The 27,384-nt window shown below is 44.7% G+C and overlaps 1 protein-coding gene across 2 annotated transcripts in view; it reads right to left on the bottom strand.

The window, feature by feature from the left end:
• Positions 1-3,948: 3,948 nt before the first annotated feature.
• SF3B1 (splicing factor 3b subunit 1) overlaps positions 3,949-27,384 on the bottom strand; it is a 121,712-nt gene continuing 98,276 nt past the window's right edge. For both annotated transcript variants that reach the window (XM_083153558.1, XM_083153560.1), the window contains 7 exons: positions 23,081-23,263; positions 22,878-22,989; positions 22,645-22,765; positions 22,374-22,505; positions 7,472-7,744; positions 5,953-6,169; positions 3,949-4,383 (listed from right to left, as the gene is read on the bottom strand). In XM_083153558.1, coding sequence (XP_083009684.1) covers positions 4,225-4,383; positions 5,953-6,169; positions 7,472-7,744; positions 22,374-22,505; positions 22,645-22,765; positions 22,878-22,989; positions 23,081-23,263 — 1,197 coding nt within the window. In that variant the 3' untranslated portion in view covers positions 3,949-4,224. The remainder of the gene's footprint in view (positions 4,384-5,952; positions 6,170-7,471; positions 7,745-22,373; positions 22,506-22,644; positions 22,766-22,877; positions 22,990-23,080; positions 23,264-27,384) is intronic.

The following is a 27,384-nucleotide window of genomic DNA, read 5'->3' as shown; positions in this document are numbered from 1 at the left end:
CATCTGAATCACTTAATACAGCATGTTTCCTTTTAGATCTCATCTTGGAAAAATCCTCCTTAGTCATAAAGGTATCTGACAGTGATTTTCTCAGCATATCTACCAGACTGTTCATCTGAACCATAGGTATTTGCAGCGGGGTCTTACAAGCCTCACACAGGCTGCCCACATGCTTCTCAGGCAAAGATTTGTCACAAGAACTGCATTTAGCTTTATGCGATCTCTTCTGCTTAGCTTCCTTTTCTCTGCTGGTCTCAGACCTACCAACAAAGAATATCACCTAAGTAACAAAACACAGTGGTGCCACAAAAATAAAAAACTAATGACCACCACCATTAAAAACAATTCCTCTTTTAGGGCTTACCCTGACTTCCTAACAGCCTGCCGGTTTTCCTCCTCCATAACTTTAAGGTGGTGCGCTGAATAGAAGCATATACATTTTTAGCTTATGCAGAAAAAAACACCGCACATTCAGTAAGAGAGTACTGTATCCACAATCACCTCTTCAATCCGGCAGAGAAAGAGTTACCGCCTCAGTACTGGCTCCAATACACCTGCTTCACCGCAGACAAGCCTTTCCACAGAATTCTGACAAAAGCAAATACAACAGGCGCTTACTTTTCTCTCTCTCCCCGGCAAGCATTGGTGATGCAGTGGATCAAAAAATATCAGACTCTCTTACCCGTCCAACCGCGCTCCGTGCAGCAGCCGCAGCAGCGTCCACGCGACCCAGCGTCTTCCGGCTTCTTCCTCCAGCCGGCTACTTGTTATGCACGCGTCATCTGCCCGCGCCGCGCACCACCTGACACCCGCCTGTTCTCTGCGGAGATTAACACAGGCCAGGAGGTACACTGCAAACGCTATCCCGCGCCGCTTGATAGTGCACTCCTGAGGATGCCGCCGACTCAGCTTACCCCTTTCATGGGTTTGCATGCGGCACAAACTCTGGGACCGGACCCCACCAGCTGCAACAAAGTCCTCACACCTGAGCAGCGGTATCCAGGCAGCAATTCACAGGGTAAGCCCTTCCAACTACCCGGAAAAGAAAAAAAAGACACCGGAGCAGGGAGGTGGAGCCTTCTTATAGGGGCTGGTGTCTTTTTTTCTTTTCCGAAGGACTACCCAGAAGGGAGGAACCCATAGTAATGGCTGCCATGGGGGAAGGTAGAGGAAATGTCAGGATAGTTCTACTCACAAGGTTTTTAAGGATATCCAGGTTTCAGTCACCTGTGCTCAAGCATGGCTATCTTCAAAACGGGTGTGGTATGGCGGTCCGTCAATCGGGATATTGACGGTTAGTATCCCGACTGCCGGTACTCCGATGGGGCGAATGCAATGAAGACCCTTGCAGACTCGCTGCGCTCACCATGCTGGGTAAATGGTGGCTTGCCACAGGTTCTATTCTCCCTCTATGGGGGTAGTGGACCCACACGGGAGAGAATAGTCCCTGCCAGTCAGGATCCAGACTGTAGGGCATTTAAACAGTTGGGATTCCAATGTTAGTGTACTGACCGTCGGGCAGTCATTCGTCACCCCTTTAAAACCAGTACTGTTGAGGACCAAGATTAACAATACGCATATACGCACTCAAACCACTTTACAAAGCATCTGGACCACTCTGAAAAAGGTATGGATGAAGCTCTCCACTGCAGCTTCCGGGGACTCAAAACAAATCCCATGCATCCGCCACTTGATTTGTGGCAACACAAAGAAATCACAAGGAGACAGATTTGTACTCCATGGCAATTTACCAAGCTTCTATATGCTTTCATAGACAACAAAATAAATCACTTTCCTGGACTTGTGGACAGGTGCATTGTCATCATGGCCGCTTATATCTTCTGTGGCAGCATACTTACAACTGAGGTCTACGAGGGTGACTATTTGGTCACAGGGTCAAACTGTGGATTCAAGATTCATTGCCTCTGATCTTTATTAGAATTTGAGCGAACACCATCAAAATTGGCCAGCATGGTGCGACACCAAGTCACATGAGACACCTCCTGCTCTGAAGTCAGCTGCTGGGCACACAGCATGCAGAAACCGCTCTCAGGTCAAGCTTTTTGTGGAGTATAAAGTGGATGGATCCCAATGAGAAGTTTCCTTTGCTAACTGCGCCAACATCATACAACCTGGTTATGCCATGTAAATGTTTGTGGCTATCAAAATACATGCACTTATGGAAATTCCTGCAAAGCCTGCATTTTGCAGACTATTATAAGAGCCTTATGGTCTCCATAAACAATGCTATCGCGTATACCCATGGTCACCAACCTCTCGCTTGAGATAATACCTTGTCACAATCTGGGTGACTCAACCACTCTGTCTGCCACCTTCCCCTCACACTGCTCTGCCTCTGAGGAGACACTAGAGGTCATACTTTAATTCTAGCATCAGACATGGAGCACAGCGCTGCACTGTTACTTGGGAGTGCTTGGCACTGATGTCACGTGGCGAAAGATTCAGCTTTCGGTAAAGCTGCATCGTATACCATATAACCCCTTTGCAACGAGCATTGCACAACCAACAATGAGCAGGTTAATAGGCAGACATTTTCTCCAAAAATAGGTCATCAGGTGGTTTATTTTGTCGCAAGTAGCTCATGCCCAATTAATTTTGGAGACCACTGGTTTATATGCCATCAACAATTCTAAGAAGGCTGTTGCAACACATCTACTCTTGACATGAGGTCCACAAAGATCACTATTTTGACCAATCTAGTCAGAAATACATTTTTTTTGCAGAAAGATAGGTTTTGTATTTATCCTGTGGTGCATTTGGGAGAGCAGCTCAAGCATTTGTTTATAGTACATGGTAATTTGGTTAAGCTTCTCAGAAAGAATATATGCAGTGATCGCACTCAGTGAAAAAAAAGTGACAAGACCACACTCACTTTATAAAGTCTCTTCAAATCTGAGCCCCCCCCCCCACACACACATACTGTCAATACAATGCCTGTTAGAGGGGGGCAGAAAAAAAATAGAGTGAGAGACCGTGTTGGGTGAGCAAGAGTGAAAAAAAAGGAGTGGGAGAGAGGAGCAGTCATAGATAGAGGGCTTCATGGAAAAAGGAATGAGAGCAGAGAAAGGGTGGCAGATAGATAAAAATAGTGGGATGTCAGCAGGAGCAACAGAATGTCAGAGAGAGGAAGGGGGAGAGGTGGTGGTGGTAGGGAAAGAAAGATGTTCGATATTGAGTGAGGTGATGTCAGGTAAAGAGAGAGGGGTAGAAATTGAGACAGAGGGAGAAGGAGGAAAGAAAGAGGGTAAGCAAGAGGAAAAATGGGGAGGAGAGAGATAGAGGAGAAAGATAGAGGGCGAGACTGAAAGACTGGTGGGGAGAAAAAACATGTGAGTGAGAAGAAAGGGTAAGTAAAACAAAAGATGTGTTTGGGGGTTGAGAATGTGATATGAGGGGGAAGAGGTAAGGTTAAGGGGGGGGGGACTGGTAACGGAGGGTAAGGAGGGGTTTGGAAACAGGGTTGCGAGAGGATGAGTTGATGGGGTGGCGAGAGTGGGTGGTGATGGGGCGAAGAGGGGGGGGGGGGGGGGGGGTGAGAGGGAATGTGGTGTTGGGGGCAAGATAGCATGATGGAGCAAGGTGATGGAGGTGAGAGGGGATGGAGTGAGGTGTGTGGGGGAAATATGCTAGTCTCTTACTAGCATCATCCAGCCCTCCTGTTCACTGGAGTCAGGCTCTCTTGCTCCCCTGCAGTGTGCTCCCCATCTCCGACTGCTGCCGGTCCCCATCTCCCACTCCCGTGCATGTCCCACTGGTGAGTGTCCTGTGCAGCACAGCACGTCCCTGGCACCCACTCCCTTCTTAACGCCTAACTTCTGGGCTGCAATTGCAAATAAAAAATGCACTATAGCGTGTATTTGCCATCACTGATATGTATTTATAAATGCTAGATAAGATGATCTTAAATCAAAAAGAATTGGACATATATTTTATACATAAAATGTTTATTTCCCTAAACACACATCCCTCTTTAACACTAGGAATGATGTCTGAACCAGAAAACTAAAAAAAAAGAAAAAGAAAAAAAGAATGCAGTTCATAAGATACATACATGTTGAAATAGCACTTTCTTGGCCACTTCTAGTATTACATCAAAACAGGCTTCACCTATCACACATGCTGCAGGTGACCATTAGCACTACTCATCAATAGTTTTACAAAGACAATAGGGAACAGAAGCAAGACAAAAATAGAACAGCATCTTTATAAGATGTAATCAAGCTCATAACGAATATAAGTGTTCTTTTCATCATTGTAGATTCGAGGGTAATGTGCAATGAGAGCATCTTGTGAGCCGATATATATAGAGTTGTATATTTTCCAATAAACATCCCTGACTTTTCTGGCAGGATGGAATAGGCCCTGTTGGGGAAAAAAATTAAAGTTAAATGTGAATAGGTGGTCAACAAAGGCCTACAATTCATAAGCGCATGCTGCAAATCACAAATGGATGGAATTATAAAGTCATTCTTGGGCTTATCACTAGATTCAAGTGGCTACATATCCATTTATTACCATTTTAAAACTTGAATAGTAATTTACACTTGTAAATGTATACATTGTAAAACTAGATCTATGTGATTGACATGAATACTTGGTAAACCTTGAAGAAAACAAATGAACTCAAGCAGTAGTTCATACAAAACGATTTCCACAGTGCTGTTACTAGAACATTATTTCCTGATGACGGGGGTAATGGATGTTTGGACACATCCATCCTCCACATACTTCTACAAGTCTCCTCTGCAAGCAGGAGTCGAGCGCACACGGCTCCGAATGACGCTGCTCCGGGTACACGCCCATAAGCCGAACCCGGAAGCGGCGATCATAGCCGTAAAAGCTGTGTGGATCTCCACAATCTACCTCCAGAGCGAACATCCATCCCTTTCAGGAGAGACACGCGGCGAGGGACTCGTTGGAAAAGAAATTCATGCAGGTATCGGGTAAGTGGTAGATGCACCACCGGTGGTTAGGGACGCCAGCCCCCGGTACCATTTAACACACTTGCCTTGACCCATCTGACTTTATTCCAGCATCCAGCCACTGACTCCTTATCACCCGGGTGACTCTGTGCATTGCCAAAACACAGAGTACACCCACCCCAACATCATTTGCTCCCCCAGGTGCGCATTTGGGTGTCATCACCAGCAGAAATAAGACTTGATACGCTGCAATAAACACCTAGGTTTGATTACACCCTTATGGCACAGGGGATCACCCCCATTTCCCAGCACCACAAATACCCACAGGTATTTTTCTACATGAACTTGTTTGTTTTAAATAAATATACATTTATCACCAACTGCATTTGTCTACCCATTTCTTTAATACATCTGGGCACACATCTTATGAGCCTCACACACTAGAAGGTGAGCGCAGAGTTACTACACAGGTTAACTTGCTTCTCTAGGAGATTGGACCACTCCAAACTCAGAAGCCCCTTCGACCATATTGTTATCTTGAGCGCTGACACACCAAGCCTATTATAACTGAAACGTCTTATGTTATGCTCTAAAGGTGTTACCATACACACAGTGCGTTTTTGCTGTGTGATACGCGCTCCCGCGGGCATCCCATCACACAGTTCAATTAGTATGTGCTGCACATACTTTTTTAACTAGCTTCGGATTGCACCGCACGCAAATCGCATGCAAGGAGATCTAGCGCAAAATGCGATAATCGCAGCGTGTATGGACACCTTAAGCCTCTCCTGCATATGGATACTAAACCAATTTGGAAGGCTCTGCATATCCTTACTACATACCATTTCCTGTTTATACCCGGTTTACCTGCGGATTAATAAACCATTCCTTTTTGTGGACTTCTATTACAAATTTTTTGAACACCTATCAATACCAATAATTCCTGCAAACAATAAATGTTGCATAAAAGAAGCCAACTATATAGAAAAGAAAATCCATTCAAAGTTACCTGTAAGCAATACTGAAGCATCCGACATGGTCCAATAGCAACTCTAAGACCCTCAAGTGCACCCATAACAGCTTGGATTACATGAGGAGAGGTCTCAAATACATTGGGCCATACATAATTTAATAGATGATTTAATGAATCTTCACATCCAAATCCATATACTCCAAGTGACATGTGCTGAACAACTGCACTAGCAGTTTGTCTGTGAACAAGATCTCTGTAAAAAAATAAATGTTAAATGGAATGCATTGTTAGAAGGGGAAAAAAAGCTTTAATAGGATGAGTTCATATTAAATAGGACGAATTTAAGATCAAATAAAAATACTACCAAAAATTGGAAAATCCTGACTGCATGAAACAGCTATAGACGGGAGATCCTCTTCCTTCTACACACAGGTTTTGTTACATGAAAGATAGGTACACATTACACCAATGGTTCCCAAACTTTTCTGAATCACGGCACCATAGAGAATCTGATTTTTTTTTCATGGCACCCCTAGACCAGAAGTTTCTAATTGACAATAATAATAAAATAAATAAAAAATTTAGGTTAAAATTACCATATATACTCGAGTATAAGCCTACTTTTTCAGAACAGTTTTTATGCTGAAAAATCCCCCCTTGGGTTATACTCGAGTGAGGGTCCCACTTGAGTCAATAAGTTTTCCCAGTTTTTTGTTGTAAAATTAGGTGCCTCTGCTTATATTCAGGTCGACTTATACTCGAGTATATACGTATGTGGATTCACCTGATTGTCCACAAATTATGAAACCACAAGCACTGGTTTTGCCCATTACATTGACTATATATAATTTGAATTGGTGATGTACCACCAACGCAGTGCACCCCTGCAATAATCCTAAATCACCCCAGGGTGCTACGGCACAAAGTTTGAGAACCTCAAAATGACAATTATTGGTCTGATTTCTAGAGTATATAATCTCGCCACAATAGTTTGGCCAAAATGTCCTGATATTGTGCAGTACGTGGCCATTCTAGAACATAGTTCCTACATTTTTTTTCTAGTTCCTCATCCTGCAAATTACTGGAGAACTACAAGTATGTCAATAAAAGTGTAGAGTATGTTTATACTTGCAGGAAAAACCTACCAAAAGGGTTGACAAAAAAAAAAAAAAAAATAAGTTTTTAAATTTCACAGTATGTACCAAGTAAGTTATCAAGGTAAATGCACCAAAAACATAAGGTTTTGGGTGGTATTCGGTCTGTGCCGATATTTCACGGACTGTTTCTGACAATCCGCAACCTTTCCAACACTTGACAGATGGAACATTGAATTCTGGCTGTCAAGTTAGTTGGAATCCTGGATTGAATGCCTCCCTTTTCAAAAACAAGGACATATTATTTTACATAAATCATTAAAAAAACTCAGAAGTATGCAATATATAATCCCAAAAAAACCCACACCTTTGCAGCTTCATAATGGAAACTTAATGATAAATGTGAATTTAATTTAGGTAAAAATATAGTTTTGATTGCTTTTTTTTTTTTATTTAATTACCTATCCATCAAAGCATCTTCAAGCAGGGGTGTCACAGCATAGATGTAATCCTTTCCCATTTCTCCAATGTATTCAAAAAGGAATGAAAGAGACTTCAATACACCATTCTGGACATTTAGTTCTGGTACTCTGTATTCATTCATCAGAGCTGGAAGAACTGTAAATGGGGAACAGGTTTCAGCCACAATAGCAATTGCCACAGTGGTACACACCCTGTTTTGTCTTTCCTGTACTTTCAGGTTATTAAGAAGTGTTGCAAGCACATCATGTGGCCTAGACAAAAAAGAAAAATAAAGTTAGATTATTCGAATTTAAGAGTATTCATAACAAATGTATACAAAAAGCCCCATAACAAACACGGCTAACTGAGTACTCAAAGGGCTATATAGATCTACATGGCATGATGTACTCAATATAAATATTGGGCATTGATGACACCAAAATAATGGACAGCTTACATAGGTATTCAGTCATTACCAAACCATCTTATAAAGAACCACTTAAATGGGACAGAATTGGTGAAAGTATGCCAAAACACATCCAAATTATACAAATTAATAAACCCCATACCTCTCCACCCTGCATAATCTAACCTAAAGCTAGGATCCAGAAACCCAACACAACCAATAGAATACTTACATAAATGTCAGAATCTACGAACTGAATGACAATAAAGCAAGGCTCCACCAGCGCACTTACCTCTTTTTAACCAAGAGAGGAATATAGATAGATATATAAATCTATATTGGTACCATGTTTTATTACTTCATAAAAAACCTGTTTAAGGTTCTAGACCACCATCCTCAAAGTGCCAATCTATATTTATATTTTAAATGCAATGTTGGAAAACTCTCCACAGAATCTTTTACGTTGTCATAAAAGGGGATTCGAAACTTTGAACCTAGAAATGTGAACTCTGACGTTCACACCAACCGATCTGCCAGACCCGATGGTAATTGGCTGCTGACAAAGGCTTACGAGCCCTAAGCATGGTCTGTATCACTGCATCTGAAAACCCCTTCTTCTGTAATAAGGAGGTTTGAAAAGCCACGCTGTCAAATTTAGACGAGCTAGGTCCAGATGTAGAAACAGTCCTTGTTTTAGCAAATCCGGACGAAGACGTCAAGAGTCCGTCGACAATCTCAGTATATCGGAGTACCACGACCTCCTGGGCCAATCTTGTGCAATCAGAATAGTTTGCATGCCCTGTCCCTTCACTCTCTTCAGTACCCTCGGGATCATTGGAAACGGGGGAAATACGTACACCACGTGGAAACGCCAAGGAATTGTCATGGCATCCACTGCCCAAGCTGGCGGGTCCCTTACCCGGGAACAAAACCACGGTACCTGACAGTTGCTCCTTGACGCCATTAGGTCTATCTTTGGTAGACCCCAGCGGTCCACAATCTCCTAATGAAGTGCCCATTCTCCCTCCAGCAGATACGCCCTGCTGAGGAAATCCGCTTCCACATTCCGGATCCCCGGAATAAACACTGCCGACAATACTGGAATATTGATTTCCGCCCAGGTGAAAATCAGCAATACTTCCTTCATTGCCATCTTGCTGTGAGTTCCGCCCTGGTGGTTCAGGTAAGCCACTGTTGTAGCATTGTAGGACTGTACTCGTAGCGGTGATCCTTTCAGAAATTCTTCAGCTTGAAACAAAGCATTCCAGACTGCCAGAAGTTCCAAGATATTGATCAGGAGCCTGTATTATTCCATGGACCAGAGACCCTGTAACTTTAGGTGAAGAACTGCCCCACCCAACCCCTGAGACTGGCATCGGTCCTAATGACCAACCAATCCCAGGAGCAAAGGGAACGTCCCAGCTGTAGAGTCTCTACATCTGTCCACCAGTTCAGGGATTGTCTCGACTCCTGAGACAGAACCAACTTTTCCTGCTTCATAGTCTTTGTGTTCCCTGACCAGCACGACAGGATGTTCCACTGGAAAAATCTTTGAATGGAATCTGGCAAACTGAAGTGTCTCCAACGTTCCCAAGCAACCGTACTACCTGCCACACTGTTGGTGCAGGAGCTTGTAAGATTGTCAGCACCATCTGATGAATCTCCGCTGCCTTGGGTTCTGGTGTCCAAAATCACCCCTAGAAATTGCAGACTCTGCGTGGGTGTCAAATGAGACTTGAGGAAATTTAGCATCCAGCCCTGACCTCGTAAGAATTGTGTCACGATGCTCAGATGTTCCTGAAGCTTCTCCGCCGACTCCACCTTGAATAAAAGGTCGTCCAGATAAGGTATAATTACTATTCCTTTCAGTCCGAGGGCTGCAGCCATGACGGCCATCACTTTTGTGAATACCCTTGGAGCCGTTGCCAGACCAAACGGCAGAGCTTGAAACTGCCAATGGTTCTCTCCTATTGCAAACCAGAGTAAGGACTGTGTTCCTTGTAAATGGGAACATGGAGGTATGCATCTTGAATATCCACAGATGCCAGAAACTCTCCCGGCTCTAGGCTTAAGAGACTCCATACGAAAATGATCGACCCATAGATGAAGATTTAAAATAGGCCTGAAAGACCCATCTGGTTTGGGGACTAAGAAAAGGATTGAATAAAATCTTCTTCCTTTCCTCCTGAGGTACCGGGACTACTATCCCTTTCTCTTTGAGTGAGGTCCGCCCTTCTGGGGGCAGCTTTGTCAGAGATGCGGTCCATGGTAAACGAGTAGGAAGAAATCTCTTTGGAGTAATGCCCCTGAGATTTATCCGGTAACCTTCGGAAACAATGGAATAGACCCATGGATCCCCGGTGGTCTTTCCACCTGTCCCGAAACTGCAGGAGGCAACCCCCCACTCTGAGCCCAGAATGGGGAGCCTCCACCCAGTCATGCAGAGGACTTATCTTAACCTTTTGCTGCATGTTTCTTTTGTAAAGGCCCCAAACGGTGATTTGGGGTTCTTTCCTCTACTGGCCTGGAATCTACCACACCCTGCCTGTCCTCTGTTAGACGCTCCGCCACAAAAGGAAGAGCGAAAGGACGGCCTAAAAACTCCAAACTTAGATCCTGTAGATTTAGCTGCAGTTGGGATAAACGTACTCTTTCCACCCGTAGCCTGTTTTCTAATGGCTTCCAGTTCTGTCCCAAATAGTAACTCGCCCTTAAATGGCAAAGTTTCAAGGGACTTTGGCTAAAGGCATGGGAGGCAGATAGTGAATCCAAGTGCTCTTCTAGCTGTAACTGAGGTAGTGGAAACCCTAGACGCCATGTTAGCGCCTTCCTCACCAGCCTCACAAATGTACTCTGCAGCACATCTCAACTTTTCAGTCAATGTAAAAGCTTCCGAATCATGGTGGAGCTGACTGCTAAGAGTCTCCGCCCACTTGATCATTGCTTTAGCAACCCAAGCAGAAGCAATAATGGGACGTAGAGTGAAACCCATGCCTTCAGAAATTGCCTTAAGACAATCTTCCACTTTTTTTATCCACTGGATCTTTAAAGGCCGCACCCCCATGCACTGGCAAGGTTGTGGATTTAGATAATCTGGCCATGGATGCATCTACCAATGAAACCTTTTCACATAACGTTACATGTTCCTCCGGCATGGGGTACATATTAGCATATTTCTTAGACATTAATAATCTCGTCAGGGGTTTTCCCTGCTTCACTCAGCAAGGAAATCATACCTTTATCAGAAGGAAAATAAAAAGGGTCCCTGCGACTCTTTTAAAATACACAGTGTGCAGGGGCTTTTTCTTCCTCAGAAAGATTTAAAGCCTGCTTCACACCCAAAATCAAATCCTCAATGCCAGGAACGGAAGCATCAGCTTCTTCATTCTGGACCCAACCCAAATCCTCCTTACATACACCATCATCATCAGAATCTAAGTTCAAAAGAGGAGGTGTAGAAAAAGGGTGCCTATAAGCAATATTCTCAGGAGGATTTGGTAAACTGCTCCATAAGAGATATGTCATTTTATGCACACCCTGAGCAGTCTCCTGCATAGCTTGCAGTAAAAGAGGGTCCCCTTGCACTGGGGTAACAGACCCCCCAGAAGTCTGAGATGAATGTATATGGCCAGAAGATCCTAACAAGGAATCCTTTTGCCTGTTTAAAGCCTCTGTTAAGGCATTCATGGACCTTCCTAAAGCAGCAGCCCATGCTGGTTCAGCTAACTCAGACCACAGGGCCTGCAACCCACAGGGAACAGTCACAGGAAGGGCACAATTCCCCCTGGTCCCCTTGTTCACATGTTAATTTAGCATTACACTTTTTGCAATAAATTATCATGTCCCGCGCTCCCTCCTCCAGTGCACTTAGTCATGTTAAAAAACACAATGCCAGGCAAAGCACAGATTAATGTATCAGTGTACTTATATGTGTGAGGACTTCTGTTGCCAGCGACCAGCAGGGGAAGCGCTTTTCAGGAGAGACCTGTGTCCAGAAATTCACCCAGTTTCAGCTCTGCAGCATGGAGAGAAATGGTGCCAGAGCAGGAAGAGACCAAGTCTCTGCTTCAGCGTGGAGGGAAGCCTTTTTTGGCACCTTTCCCCCTTTAGCCGCTCCCACAAGTGCCTCTCCTTACCTCCAGTAACTCCCTTCACTACGAGACCACTTGGAGTTGTCTAGCAGTGCTGGACTCCTGTAAAAGACTTAAACTCCCTACAGGGATTTCTGTCTTTAAGCTCTTACAAGATGGCGGGCGCCATCACGGGGAGTCCGTCCCCCAAGATCCCCTTCTAAGCAAGGAGCCGGTTAGGACACCCCCGGAGCCCAGGAAAACCTCTTTTAGGCAGAGGTTAAGCGCTGTGCAGAGGGAGCAGCAGCTTTCCTCTGCACACAGAGAGCTGAAAGGACGTGCTTCTGTCAGCCTCTGCTGCGCTCTCAGTGTGTGTGAACTTCAGTATGAAGAAACACACTGCACACTGGAAAACCTGCTCTATTTAGTTAATAAAATAATAAAAAACCTAGCTAAGCTAGCAAAAAATTCCAAAGAAAAAGCGTAGCTGCAGCGCAGCTGCTCAGCATAGCACCCACTGCTGTGTGCACCTAAAACTAACTGAAGCATTGTGGGATGCATCAGGGAGGAGCCTGCTCCCAAAGCATAGGTGCCTGGCTCCTGTGGACCCCTCCTACATCCCAAGGTTAGTGGTGTCACCGGACTGGACGAAAGAGAAATAAAACATGCCACTTTATTACTAATGGATTGTGAGGAGGTGGTGTGCGTACCATATACTGGGAGCCAAGTTTTCCACAGACCATGCACTACATAAACTTGATGCTTTACTAACGTCTCCTTACCATTCCAGGTATGGCGGCAGCAGCTGAAGTTAATACAACAGATTGTAATATAATATATTTAACACTATATATTTTTTACTGTATATTGTAGCAGTAGTGTATGTCTAAGACCAGAGTGGTTTATTTGTTAAGCCCAGGGAAGCCCATGCATTTGGAGGATAGAAAATGTGTCTTACATGCTTCACGGACTTCAGTGCATTTTCTCCCTGTAGTTTGGGTGCAGATGAAGGCTTGTGACTAATTAAGGGAGTGCCTGACAACTGCCCTGTTTAAGAAGGTGATTTGCCTGTCAGTCTATGGAAGACGATTCTAAGGCAGTGGTTCCCAACATTGGCTCTCAAGTACCCCCAATAGTTCAAGTTTTCCAGTTCTCTACACAGAATCACAAGTAAAATAATTAGCTCCACATGCGGATCTTTTAAAATCAGTCAGTGAGAACACATGTGCACTTACAGGGTCACTTGGAAAACGGGAACTGTTGTGGGGACCACTGGTCTAAGGAAGGGGGGGGGGGGGGGGGGATCTTAAAGAACAATGCTAGAAAAGCTGTCTGACTTTGGAGAAGTTATCAGTTAGGTATAGGACCATATGCCTGGGCAAATATGTTTTTTTTCCGATCACTAAATGCTTTTTCCAGTACAAAGTTCTATCCTTTGATTTCCGAAGGGTGATTAACAAAGTACTGAAACCTCATACTGCCTAAATAGTTATATACAATCTAGTTTTATACAAATGAGACTGGAATCAGTTTCCTGGTTCAGGCAGCACAAGCCTCATTGGAGTACTACAGTTTCCACAGCTAACCTGTAGAGATTTGCCAAAGGTTATACAGGTTGAGTATCCCTTATCCAAAATGCTCGGGACCAGGAGAATTTTGGATAACGGATTATTCCGTATTTCGGAATATTTTAATATTTCAATGATGTATTTTGAAGTATCTTGCATTTATGCTGTATAAACACATAATGTACACACAAATATATTTTATTACCACATAAAATACACACAAATATATTTTAATTGTTCAAAAAACAAGGTTTTAAAACGTGAAACAAAATGTGTGTACTATCTCAGCACTGAATTTGAATGCCAAGCAATCATTGTCTTGCACATATATAGTGCCAGGTACATATCATGTCCCCAGTGATGCTGTTACAAATGTCCCCAGTGAGTTTTTAGCAAAAAAAAAATTTTTTTTTCACTTTCTGGAATGTCCGTATTTCGGAATAATTCGGATAACGGATATTCGGATACGGGATACTCGACCTGTATTAGGGTCAGGTGAAACCATAAACTGGTATAGTTGAGGCTTAAAAAAAAAAAAAAAAAATGGTACTTGTGACTTATCTGGGCACCCGATTTTCTTCATCGCACCTAAAAATTGCGTCAAATCGCATCGCATACAATCAGATTGCATGCGATGCGATTTGACGTGATTTTAATATGTGAAGGCACCCAGATGCCTGTTTCATATGTGAAATGGCCCCCCCAGACCCCATTTTTAATTGTATACCCACCCTGATGGCTAAATGCCCCCCATTGTTAACGCCACCCAACTAATAACGCCAACCCGAAGCGTGGCGAGCGCAGCAAGCCCGTGAGGGGCGGCAGTACGCGTCCTCCGACCTTTTCATACCCCCACTATCCACGTCGGCGTGGAGTTGATATTATATAGTGTGGCGAGCGCACCAAGCCACCGAGCCCGAAGCGTGGCGAGCGCACGCGGATACCTGTGAAGCCCGCGAGGGGACACGTATAGCTGTGAAGGTATCCACGTCCGCTCGCCAAGCTTCAGGCTCTGTGGCTCGCCACACTATATAAAATCAACTCCACGCCGACGTGGATAGTGGGGGTATGAAAAGGTCAGAGGACGCGTACCGCTGCGCTCGCCACGCTTCGGGTTGGCGTTGATAGTGGGGTGGCTTTAACAATGGGGTTCATTTAGCCATCAGGGTGGGTATACAATTAAAAATGGGGTCTGGGGGGCCATTTCACATATGAAACAGGCATCTGGGTGCCTGTACATATTAAAATCGCATCAAATCGCATCGCATGCAATACAATAGCATACAATGCAACGCGATTTTCTCTTCAAGGGAAATCGCGTCAAATCGCATGCTTAGGGTACTGGCATACAATTTCAACATCGGGCGCCCAGATAAGTCACAAGTATCAAAAATTATATATATATATATATATATCCATCTATCTATATATATATATCTATCTATATAGATATATATATCTATATAGATCAGACGCTGCCCGGCTGTTACCGACGCGGGGTACGGCCGAGAGAGGTCAGATGGGGAGAGGATTCCGGACATTCTGCCCTGTCACTTCTGAACTCACTTGTTCCGTGACACTGACTGGAGGGGAGACGAGCGGGTTTCAGCGCTGGAGGTACAGCGCTGTGGCCTGCGCAGCGTGACCTATGGGTCACGCTGCGCAGGCCGCAGCGCTGCACCTCCGGCGCCAGAACACGCTCACGGCTGCACACAGTGACAGCATTCCTCTCCGTCCGACGTCGCAGCCACCACCTGCCCCACTCCACCACTCATGGGGGACAGACGCCGCAAGCCCCGCTCCACCACTCATGGGGGACAGACGCCGCAAGCCCCGCTCCACCACTCATGGGGGACAGACGCCGCCAGCCCCGCTCCACCACTCATGGGGGACAGCCGCCGCAAGCCCCGCTCCACCGCACTAAAGTAAGTGGGGGACAGGGGCGGTTTTCTTTTAGGGATGCCAATCCCGGGATCCCAGGAATCCTGGGATTGAGCATTTTTCAATCCTAATTCCCGGGATTGAAAAAATGCCCCGGGATTGGCATCCCTATATCCTAAAACCAAAACAAAACCTAGGGCGATTTTCATCCAAGAGTTGAAAACTTCCCTAGGCTTGGTGCAGGGCCTTTGATAATGGGTAGTTTCCTACCAATCTACAAATTTTTACCCCAAGGCCTAGTTCCTCTAATTTATTAGCCTCTTATGCAGGGCTAGGCAACACCGGCCCTCCAGATGTTAATGAACTACACATCCCAGGATGCTTTGCATTAGTTTTGCTATGTGGCCATGCTGAAACTGTTGCAAGGCATGCTGGGATGTGTAGTTCATCAACATCTGGAGGGCCGGTGTTGCCCAACCCTGCTCTTATGTGATACAGTGTCAAAAGCCTTGGCAAAATCCAGGAAGACCACGTCTACAGCATTTCCACTGTCTAGATCAGGGGCAGCCAACAGTTCCATGTCTCCTTACAGAATCACAAATGAAGTATTTAGCTCCTCCTGTGGATCTTTTAAAATGTCTCAGTCAGTAATGAGTGCATCTGTGAGGTGAGCTGGAAAACATTAACTGTTGGTAGCTCCCGAGGACTGGAGTTAGCAACAATCTAGACCAGGGGTAGCCAACTTCCTCATAGAAGCTTATTACATTTGTTTGGCACGATCAGTTTTTCACAAACCCACGTTGGTTAATACTGATTATACTGTGCAGTTCCAAATGTTTTTGGATACCAACCCTTAATATTCTTTCGAATAGTTTACCCACTATTGATGTTAAGCTCACAGGTCTATAATTTGCTAGGTCATCCCTTTTTTCTTTTTTGAATAATGGTACTACCTCTGCTATTCGCAAGTCCTTTAGCACCTTACCGGATCATTTCACGAAAATGTAATACAAAGGGCTTGCTAATGCCTCCCATAATTCCATTAGAACCCTAACATAAATCCCATCCAGACCTGGGGATTAGTTTGTTTTAATTTTGCAGAGCCTCTTTTTAATCTCATCTGTGGAGAAATCAATACTCAGGTCAAGTTGTCTAGTCCAGTGGCGGCTCCTGCCTTCAGACTTAAGGGGGGCTGCAACTTCCTGGGTACTGCTCATTGCAAATAGTCATGCTGCTTTCACACCGCAAAACCTGCTTAGACCAGGTATTTAAAAAGTTTTTTTAAAACGGGTCAGAGCAAGTTTAACCCCTTTCACATCGCATGTAAATAGCAGGTTTGCGGTGTGAAAGCAGCGATGGGGAGTGACCTTTGATGTATAGAGAGAGGGGATCAGGCACCAGAGCCGGCACCTAGATGGCCAGCAGGAGCTCCCGCACTGCAGGCAGGGAGAACTGCAGGACGCTGGAAGGGTAAGGGTAGGGGGTCTGACAGTGAGCAATAGCTGATCTGCTGAGCCAGCGCAGTGCATATTTAATGATCCGGACGTTCATTACATATGCACATATGTAATGAGTGGCTGATTAGATATGTGCATATGTAATGAGTGGCCAGCTCATTAAATATGGACTGCGCTGGGGACCAGTAGTGTTCACTGCTGCCTTGGTACAGTTTGAGAAAGCAAAAAAAAAAAAAACAACAGGTCTGAAACTGGGAGGACCCTGCTTTTTATACCATTTCCAAAAAGGTTTTTTTTTTGGAAACGGTTAAATCACTCTGCACCTTTCAGACCGCACTCATTACCATTTTAAAATGGTTAAAAAAAAAAATCAGCAAAATACCGTTTTTTTTAGTGCGGTCTGAAAGGGGTATAAATTATTTGCAGGTTATTAGATTGATTTGCGCTGTACAAATGTTTGTATGCAATTAATGGGGGGTGGGGGAGTGCCCGCAGGGGGAAGCACCGGAGCTCTGGTGCTGTGTCTGTCACTGGTGTGGGGATTTTGACTGGAGGGGCTGCAGCCCTATAGCAAGAGCCTCCTCTGGACTCGTCTCAATTGTTGTATCTGACAGTTTCACAGTGGGCTCCTCCCTATCAAACACTAATGAGAAAAATATATTTATCAGTTCTGCTTTGTCCTTATCCTCAGTACAGCTATTTCCATCGATTTTGGTTAATGGGCCTACAGTATGTTCTTTTATTATTCTGTTGCTATTTATGTATTTGAAGAACTTCTTGGGATTGGTTTTACTCTCTGTGGCTATGCACTCTTTGTTTTCCCTTTTAGCTACTTTGACAGCTCTTTTACAAATTGTATTTAATTCTTTCTATTTAATGAACTCCTCATTATTCCCATAAGCCTTATACATTTTAAACGTCCTTGTCCTATTGTTTATTGCTGTACTTACATTTTTGACCAACCATGGTATTTTCCTATTGATTTTAACTTTATAGACTTTGGGGTATATAGTTAGTCGTTAGTGTTTCAAGCAAATGTTTTAGGGCTTCACACATTTCCTCTGCATTTTTCCCCTCAAATAATGCTTTCCACTTAATTGCTTTTCCAGAGTCCCGGAATAAAATCAGAGTTCACTTTCCTAAAATTCAGTATTGTAGACGGTCCTGTATGTTGAGGTTTATTATGTTGTGGTCTTTACTTCCCAGGTGTTCTATTACTTTGGTATTTGAGATTAAATCTATTCTATCCATTTTTTTATCTTTCTTTTTTAACAACTGGTCCCTGGGTATTCTTAGGAATTCCTTTTGTTTTAAGAGTACTGATTGCTGAAAAATTTGCAAGTAGGGGCTATCAGCGATCTGTACTCCTAAAACAAAAGGAGGGAGGAAGTCCTAAGAATACCCATGGACTAGTTAAAAAAGAAAGATAAAAAATGGATTCCAACAAAATCCCTTGTCATGACCTATATACATCTGCCACCCAAGGACTATCAAGAGCCACAAAAGCATTGTGGCCTATAGTCAAGGTGACAAAAGTATACCTGTATTCAAACAAAAATCTATCATGCCGAGCTACAAACGAGGCAGTAACCTAAAAATATATTCTGATGAAAACCAACATCACACCTAAAGACCATCCCACATTGTTTAATTTTCAAACAAAAAAAAACCAGGATGCTACCGTTGTGCAATTCGATAATACCTGGTAGAGATTTTAAACATCCGCAAACGGGCAAATTTTTTAAAATCAAACATGTACTTGGATGCAAATCCCAATTTATCGTGTACATAATCATCTGCCCTTGTGGGAAGTATTATGTTGGGCAAACTATCAGAACATTCCAGGAGCAGATTGGCTTTACACCACTTGCCCATCAATGCCTGCTTAAAGGGTGAAAGCATAGACCAACCAGTGGCCCGACACTTTAAGATGCGGACACACTTTGGCTAGTCTAAAAAGTGAAATCATAGATCACATCCCCCCGTTGAGCAGAGGTGGCAATAGGCGAAAATTACTAACTCAAGAGAGAATCTGAATGGATTTTCAGATTAAACACCTTAAAACCAGCTGGCATGAATGACAAAATAGATTGTAATGTATTTATATAAAAATTACAGTAAAGTATAGTCCATGTATGTGCTAATGAGATATAGATTGATGTTTGCACTTTAAGTATTTATGTTTTTTACATATCCAACTCTTTTTGCAGTTGGTCTTAACAGTTTCAAGCGTAACACCCGGATGGGTCTGGTGGGAGAAGCATCCGGTGCTTGCTAGGAGACGAGTACACATGATTTGGATGACGTCACCGGCACTTACGGAAAACGCGACCGTAGGATGCCGACTGGTATGTAGCGGACAGCACTATTTGCACCTTTATAGTACTAGTCTTGAAGAAAAGACCAGTTGGTCTTGAAAGTCGACTGTTCATAGCTTTCACCTGATGGATTAAAAACACCAGTTTCCATAAGAACGTGGAGTGCCGCTTTTCCTTACTGGATCTTCTAAAGCCAGGAGGTAGCAGATCGATAGATACACATACACACACACACACACAATGTAGTGCAGCCTGGCACTCTCCTGACATATGCAAACTGCCCTGATGCCTTCAGAAATAGATGTTTAGTGGGTGGTGATTTTTCAATCAGACAGTGGCACTAGGAGAGGACTTGCAAAAAGTTGAAATCTTTTATTGCATTACAAAATGCAAGGTGATCCTAACGTTTCGGAGCAATCACGCTCAGTTTTCAAAAGGTGAGGTGAAACATGTCTGATTGAAAAATCACCACCCACACTATCTATCTATATCTATTTATACATATACAGCTCAAAAAAATAAAATAAAGGGAGCACTTAAACACAAAGTAACGCCAAGTCAATCAAACTTCTGTGAAATCAAACTGTCCACTTAGGAAGCAACACTGATTGACAATCAGTTTTGCATGCTGTTGTGCAAACGGAATAGACAACAGGTGGAAATTATAGGCAATTAGCAGGACACCCCCAATAAAGAAGTTTCTGAAGGTGGTGACCGGACCACTTCTCAGCTCCTATGCTTTCTGGCTGATGTTTTGGTCACTTTTGAAAGCTGGCGGTGCTTTCACTCTAGCAGCAGCATGAAACTGAGTCCACAACCCACACAAGTGGCTCTGGTAGTGCAGCTCATCCAGGATGGCACATCAATGTGAGCTGTGGCAAGAAGGTTTGCTGTGTCTATTAGCATAGTGTCCAGAGGCGCTACCAGGAGACAGGCCAGTACATCAGGAGATGAGGAGGCTGTAGGAGGGCAACAACCCACCAGCAGGACTGCTACCTCCGCCTTTGTGCAAGAAGGAACAGGAGGAGCACTGACAGAGCCCTCCAAGATGACCTCCAGCAGGCCACAAATGTGCATGTGTCTACTCAAACGGTCAGAAACAGACTCCATGAGGGTGGTATGAGGGCCAGACGTTTGGCATTTGACAGATAACACCAAGATTGGCAAATTCACCACTGGCGCCCTGTGCTCTTCACAGATGAAAGCAGGTTCACACTGAGCATGTGACAGACGTGACACAGTCTAGAGACGACAAGGAGAACGTTCTGATGCCCGCAACAACCTCCAGCATGACCGGTTTGGCAGTAGGTCAGTAATGGTGTGGGGTGGCATTTCTTTGGGGGGCCGCACCACCCTCCATGTGCTCGCCAGAGGTAGCCTGACTGCCATTAGGTACCGAGATGAGATCCTCAGAACCCTTGTGAGACCATATGCTGGTGCGGTTGGCCCTGGGTTCCTCCTAATGCAAGACAATGCTAGACCTCAAGTGTCTGGAATGTGTCAGCAGTTCCTGCAAGACTTAAACATTGATGCTATGGACTGGCCCGCCTGTTAACCAGACCTGAATCCAATTGAGCACATCAGGGACATCATGTCTCGCTCCATCCACCAACGCCCGGTTGCACCACAGACTGTCCAGGAGTTGGCGGATACTTTAGTCCAGGTCTGGGAGGAGATCCCTCAGAAGACCATCCGCCACCTCATCAGGAGCATGCCCAGGCGTAGAAGGGCGGTCGTACAGCCCACACACACTACTGAGACTCATTTTTACTTGTTTTAAGGACATTACATCAAAGTTGAATCAGCCTGTAGAGTGTTTTTCCACTTTAATTTTGTGTGACTCCAAATCCAGACCTCCATGGGTTAATAAATTTGATTTCCATTGACAAATTTTTGTGTGATTTTGCATTCAACTATGTAAAGGACAAAGTATTTAATAAGAATATTTCATTCATTTAGATCTAAGATATGTTGTGTTAGTGTTTTTTTTCGAGCAGGGTATATATATATACACATATATTAAGTATGTTTAGGAATACTCCACTTTGTGCTAATGTACTGGTCTCACTTGTCCAGTCAATGTCTGGAAAATTAAAATCCCCCACAATTAATACATGCCCCTGATCTGCAGACTACTTGATTTGGTCTAAAAGTAGTGCTTCATCTATTTAATTAATGTTAGGAGGTCTATAGCATACCCTTATCAGAAATGTATAAAAAAAATTGTTATGGTCAGTTATCTCTGCCCAAACAGCCTCAGTATTATCCTCCACAGTGCCCAAGCTTATTTATTTTCAACATGGTTTCAAGTGTGTTCTTACATAAAAAGGCATACAACCCCCTTCTTTTAATCCTGTCTTTTCTGTATAGGGTATATCCCTCCATGTTTATAGCCCAAGCGTGTGACTCGTTACACCAGGTTTCCATTATCCCAATTATAGCATAGTCATCCCTTGTGGCCAGGGTTCTAATTCCCCAATTCTGCCTGCCAAGCTTCTTGCATTGGCCAGCAAGCATTTCAGTTTACTATTTATTTTCTCCCTTTTAGGGTTTGTTTTAAGGTAGGTTTTTGGTCTTGAAGTGCTACTGACTAGATCTAGTTTTTCTCCCTGACACTTCTACTGCACCCTCCATTACCTTATTTAAACGTCCCCCTCTATTCAGGCTGTCTAACCCATAGTCTATTTTTATACCCCCCCTATGATTAGTTTAAAGACTCATCCAACGTTCTAACCATCCTGCCTCCCAGTACTGCTGCCCCCTTTCCATTCAGGTGCAATCCATCTGTGCTGTACAGATCACCCATCTGAAAAGTTTGACCAGTGCTCTAGGAACCCAATCACTCTTTCCTACACCATCCCCTAAGTCACGCATTAAGTTACATAAGTTCCCTTGGTCTCCCTTGACTACACAGACACAGGAAATATTTCTTAGAAAATTACCTTGGATGTCCTTGTCCTAGATCCCTAAAATCATTTTTAAGGGCACCCTACCTTCCACTAACTTGGTCATTTGTGCCAATATGTAAATTTTCTCCAATCATACATATTAGTTCAAGCTGCAGAAACTGGACAGGAGATGGTAGCATTGTACACACCCATACATTATAATGTTTAAACATAAAGGGATTTCATACCAGGTTATTTAATAAAGCTAATGACTACACACAACAATCACATTAGAATAATAAAATGGAGTTACCCAATAGCTTTTGCAATATAGCCAAATGTGTTAACAGTGGCTCTTCTTATTGCCTTCTTATGAGCTTTAAGCAGCTCTAACAACTCAAAACAAATTCTCATCCATTCTCTTGCGGAGACATATTCGGCGCCCCTAAAAGCATAAAAGATTAAAAAAAGGTTAATTTACTGCAAGTTACAAAACAAATCATCCTGTTAATATCAAATACTTATTTATCACCTGCAGACCCGTTTAAGAATTATTGCAGAGGGACATTTATAAGCAAACATACCTATCGGCAATACGTCCAACCAGGTCAATGCAGTTTTCCTGTACTTTCTCATGTCTGTTTTTCAAAATGGGTGTAAGTCTTGGCAACAAATCTTTTATTGGTGGAGTCATTTTGTGCATTCCTATAAAAAAAAAAAAAAAAAAGTAGTTTGCATGATGAAGCCCCTACATAAAACAGACAGAAACATCTAGAAATACATATCCACATACAAACAGCACATTAATCATAATCACCTATAACATTAACAATTGCCTTCAGCGCTCCTAAAATGCTTCCCAGTACTTCAGGATACTCCTCGCCAAGGTATTCATACAAAACAACACCCAAGTGGCCCATTAATTTTTCCTGAAATAAAAAATACACAGAAAATTATTTAATACAGAAACTTAGAAAATACATTAAAACTAAATAAAAAAACGCAGGTATAACAACTTACCTCTTGGCAGGTTTTCATTACCACAGCAGTACGAGATATTAAATCTGCAGCCTGCTGTCTCACTTTAGCAGATTTGTTGTTTAACCGCCACAAGACTGTACCACATATCTGGGGCAGATATGGCTTCACTCTTTTCCCGAGTGCATTGACAACAGTACCAAAGCCATTCAACATTACAGAGTCCTATTAGAAAACACAAGAAAATGGAGAAAATAAATAAAGCATATACACACACACACACACACACACACACGTGTCTGTTTGTAAGTGTGTGTATACTATATAGATGTGAATTTATGACCTTTCCTCTGACATCTCAACCATCATCATGGGTGACTTCAACATTGCTATTGATAGCCCAAAATCTGCTGCTCATGCCTCCAAACTACTCTCTCTAACCTCCTGTCTCTGCCTCTCCCAATGGACTGACTCCTCTACTCATCGGGATGGCCACCGCCTTGATCTGGTATTCACTAAGCTGTGCTCAGTGTCTGAATTCACCAATACTCATTTCCCTCTCTCAGATCACAACCTTATCTCCTGCATGCTGTCCTCTAGTACTTCTAACTCAAAACTTCTAACTCTAGCCGTACGCTTAACATACACTTTGAGGGTATGTACCACATACAAAGAGAGAGGTATATCAGGATATACCGGCGCTGGAAGGAACCACAATAGGCTGGTTCAGATGGAATGCGGACACAACCTTTGGCAGAAACTGCGGCCTGGTCCTGAGCTCTGCCCGATCCTCGTGGAATACCAGGTAAGGGCTTTTACAAGACAATGCCCCAAGCTCAGACACCCGCCTGGCCGAGGCTAAGGCCAGTAGGACAACAGTCTTCCAAGTAAGAGGTTTCAACTCCGATTGTTCCAACGGAACGAACCAAGAGGAATTAAGGAAGGTTAGGACCACATCCATATCCCAAGGCGCGGTGGGTGGTACAAAGGGAGGCTGAATCCTCAGCACCCCTTGCAGGAAGGTGTGGACCTCCGGCAACAGCGCCAGTTTTTTCTGAAAAAATACTGACAGAGCCGAGATCTGTACCTTCAAGGACCCCAACCGGAGGCCCAAGTCCAAGCCGGCTTGCAGGAATCTTAACAGATTGTTAAGACGAAATACTGCTGGTGGCAATGCATTTCTCTCACACCAGGCTATGTACTTCTTCCATATCACATGGTAGTGAGAAGCCGTGACCGGTTTTCTGGCACGCGTCATGGTTGTAATCACAGAGGGATGTAGTCCCCTGAGGCCTAATATCTGCCGCTCAACCTCCAGGCCGTTACACGCAGCCGCGGTAAGTCCTGAAAGACAAACGGTCCCTGGAGGAGAAGATCTTTTCTTAGAGGAAGACGCCACGGGTCTTCTACCTGCATGGCCTGAATGTCCCCGAACCAGGCCCTTCGAGGCCAGACTGGAGCAACTAGAATGGCTTCTACTCTCTGGCGTCGGATCCTCTTTAGCACTCGTGCCAGCAACGGGAGCGGTGGGAACAGATACACCAGCTGAAATCCCACGTCCAAGTCAGGGCATCTAATGCTGTTGCCCCAGGATCCCTGGTCCAGGCACAGTACCTGTCCAGCTTGTGGTTCAACCGTGAGGCCATAAGGTCGATCTGAGGGAGCCCCCCAAAGATCTACCAGGTCCTGGAACACCTGAGGGTGAGTCCCCACTCCCTGGGGTGGAGATCGTGACAACTGAGGAAATCCGCCTCCCAGTTGTCGACTCCTGGTATAAAGATGGCCGACAGGGCTTTTACATGGCGTTCCGCCCAGGAGAATATCCGGCTGGCTTCCCTCATACAGGGCATGCTCCTTGTGCCTCCTTGGCGGTTGATGTAGGCAACCGTAGTTGCATTGTCCGACTGGACTTGCACCGCCCTGCCCTGCAGCATAGGCTCTGCCTGTAAAAGGGCATAGTGAACAGCCCTCAGTTCGAGGTTGTTTATATGCAGCATGGATTCCATCGGAGACCAACGGCCCTGCAGGTGGACTCCCTGTATCACGGCTCCCCAGCCTCTGAGACTGGCATCCGTGGTAATCAGAAGCTAGTCCTGTATCTGGAAGCAGCGACCTGCCAATAGATTTGGCGAATCTAGCCACCACTGCAGGGAGTTTGGTCTGTGCAGACAGGCAAATCCTCCTGTGCATTTGGCGGGGGGATCCTGACCATTTCGTGAGGATATCCAGCTGAAAACCTGGCATACTGGATGGCTTCGAATGAGGCCACCATCTTGCCCAAGAGCCTGAGGCAGAGGTGCACCGAGACCCAAGGATTTGATAGGACCTCTCTTACCAATTACTGTAGAGCTGACGCCTTTTCGCCCGGCAGGAACACCTTCTGCTCCATTGTGTCCAGAGTCATACCCAGGAACACCATTCTCCGGCTCGGGAGCAACGAGGATTTTGGGATGTTTAAAATCCACCCGTGGTCTCTCAACACCTGCATAGTCAGGTCTAACGCACTTCTCAGGGCCTCCTCCGATCCTGCCTTGATCAGCAGATCGTCCAGGTAGGGTATGACATTTACCCGCTGGAGCCTGAGAAGGACCATCATTTCTGCCATGAGCTTGGTAAAGATGCGCGGGGCAGTTGACAGCCCGAAGGGCAGCGCCTGAAACTGGTAATGGCAGTTTCCCACCGCAAATCTTAGAAAGACTTGATGGGGAGGCCAAATTGGGACGTGTAAATAGGCGTCCTTGACGTCTACAGAGGCAATCACCGACCTGAGCGACTCCATTTTGAATTTGAACACCTGCAGGAAGGGGTTCAGCGACTTCAAATTCAAAATGGGCCTTACTGAACCGTCCGGTTTGGAGACAAGGAACAGGTTGGAATAGTAACCCTGGCCTTGCTTCTGTCTTGGTACAGGTAGGATTACTTTGGACAGGAGGAGCTTGTGAATTGCTCCCTGAAGGAGCAACTGATCCTCCACTGAGGCTGGGAGGGCCGACTTGAAGTAGCGTCCAGGAGGGGGCCTGGCAAACTCCAGCCTGTAACCTAGCGAAATAAAACTCCTGGCCCAGGAATCTAGGCAATAGGCGTCCCACACCTTCCTGAAGTGTAACAGCCGGGCCCCCACCTCGAGACAGTCTCGTGGTGGGTGCACCCCGTCATGCTGCCGGCTTGGAAGCGGCAGGGGCGGTGGAACGGTCCTGATGACCTGAGGGGTTTGGCTTCCTGAATTTTCCTCTAGTGCCTCTGCTAGCACTAGAGGCGCCTCTGGCCTTAGGGCGGAACTTGGACCCACGAAAGGACTGCTGGGAGGGACCAGTGAAAGGGCGTTTTGCCGGAGTGGGTGCTGATGGGAGGAACGTGGATTTCCCTGCAGTAGCCTTAGAAATCCAGTCGTCCAGCTCACTACCAAAGAGCCTCTCCCCTGTGAAAGGTATGCTTTCCACACTTCTTGGAAACCACATCAGCCAGCCACTGGCGCAACCACAAAGCCCGTCTAGCTGACACGGCCATTGCAGAATTCCGCGCATTTATAGCGCCCAATTCCTTCTGTGCCTCACAAAGCACCCGTGTCCTGAATGTGAAGCAGGTTTTCACCTATCTGAGCCACGGTCATGTCCCCCAACAAACCCTCTTGGATCTGCGTGGACCAAGTATAAATGGCCTTAGCCATCCAGCAACTGGCCAATACCGGGCGTTGTGAAGCCCCACTGGCCGTGAACATAGACTTAAGTGTTGCTTCAAGTCTCCTATCTGCACCATCCTTGAGGGTAGACACCCCAGGAACTGGTAACAGCACCTTCTTTGAAAGGCGGTTCCCCCCTCTTCTTCCTACCAACAGTTCAAAGGGATATGCATTTGTGAACCTCTTTGAAAGCTGGAACCTCTTTTCAGGGTTCTGCCAAGCACCTTTAAAAGCACTTTCTAATTCAGCCTGTTCTGGGAAATACACTGGCTGTTTTCTCTGGGTCATGAAAAGGAATCTCCCTCAGAGGGTTCCTCCATAGGGAGCTCTAACACTTCCCTAATGGCCTTAATTAACCCCTTCCTGACAGAGCCAGTTTTTGCGTTCCTGACAGAGCCCTTTTTTTCAAATCTGACATGTATCACTTAAGTGGGGATAACTTTTTTTTGCTTTGTCAGGAATTTTGAGATTGTTTTTTCGTGACACATTGTACTTCAAATTAGTGGTAAATTTGGGTCGATACAGTCTGTTTTTTTGTGAAAAATACCAAAATGTCGTAAAAAAATGGAAAATTTAGCAATTTGCAAAATGTTAAATTTTCTGCTTGTGAGACAAATAATCATACCACTCAAAATAGTTAATAACTAACATAGACCATATGTCTACT

Source organism: Crinia signifera, chromosome 7 (assembly GCF_055691185.1).
Source record: "Crinia signifera chromosome 7, ASM5569118v1, whole genome shotgun sequence".
NCBI classification, from domain to species: Eukaryota; Metazoa; Chordata; class Amphibia; order Anura; family Myobatrachidae; genus Crinia; species Crinia signifera.
The sequence above is the reverse complement of the archived record's forward strand: the minus strand, read 5'-3'. Positions and strand labels throughout refer to the sequence as shown.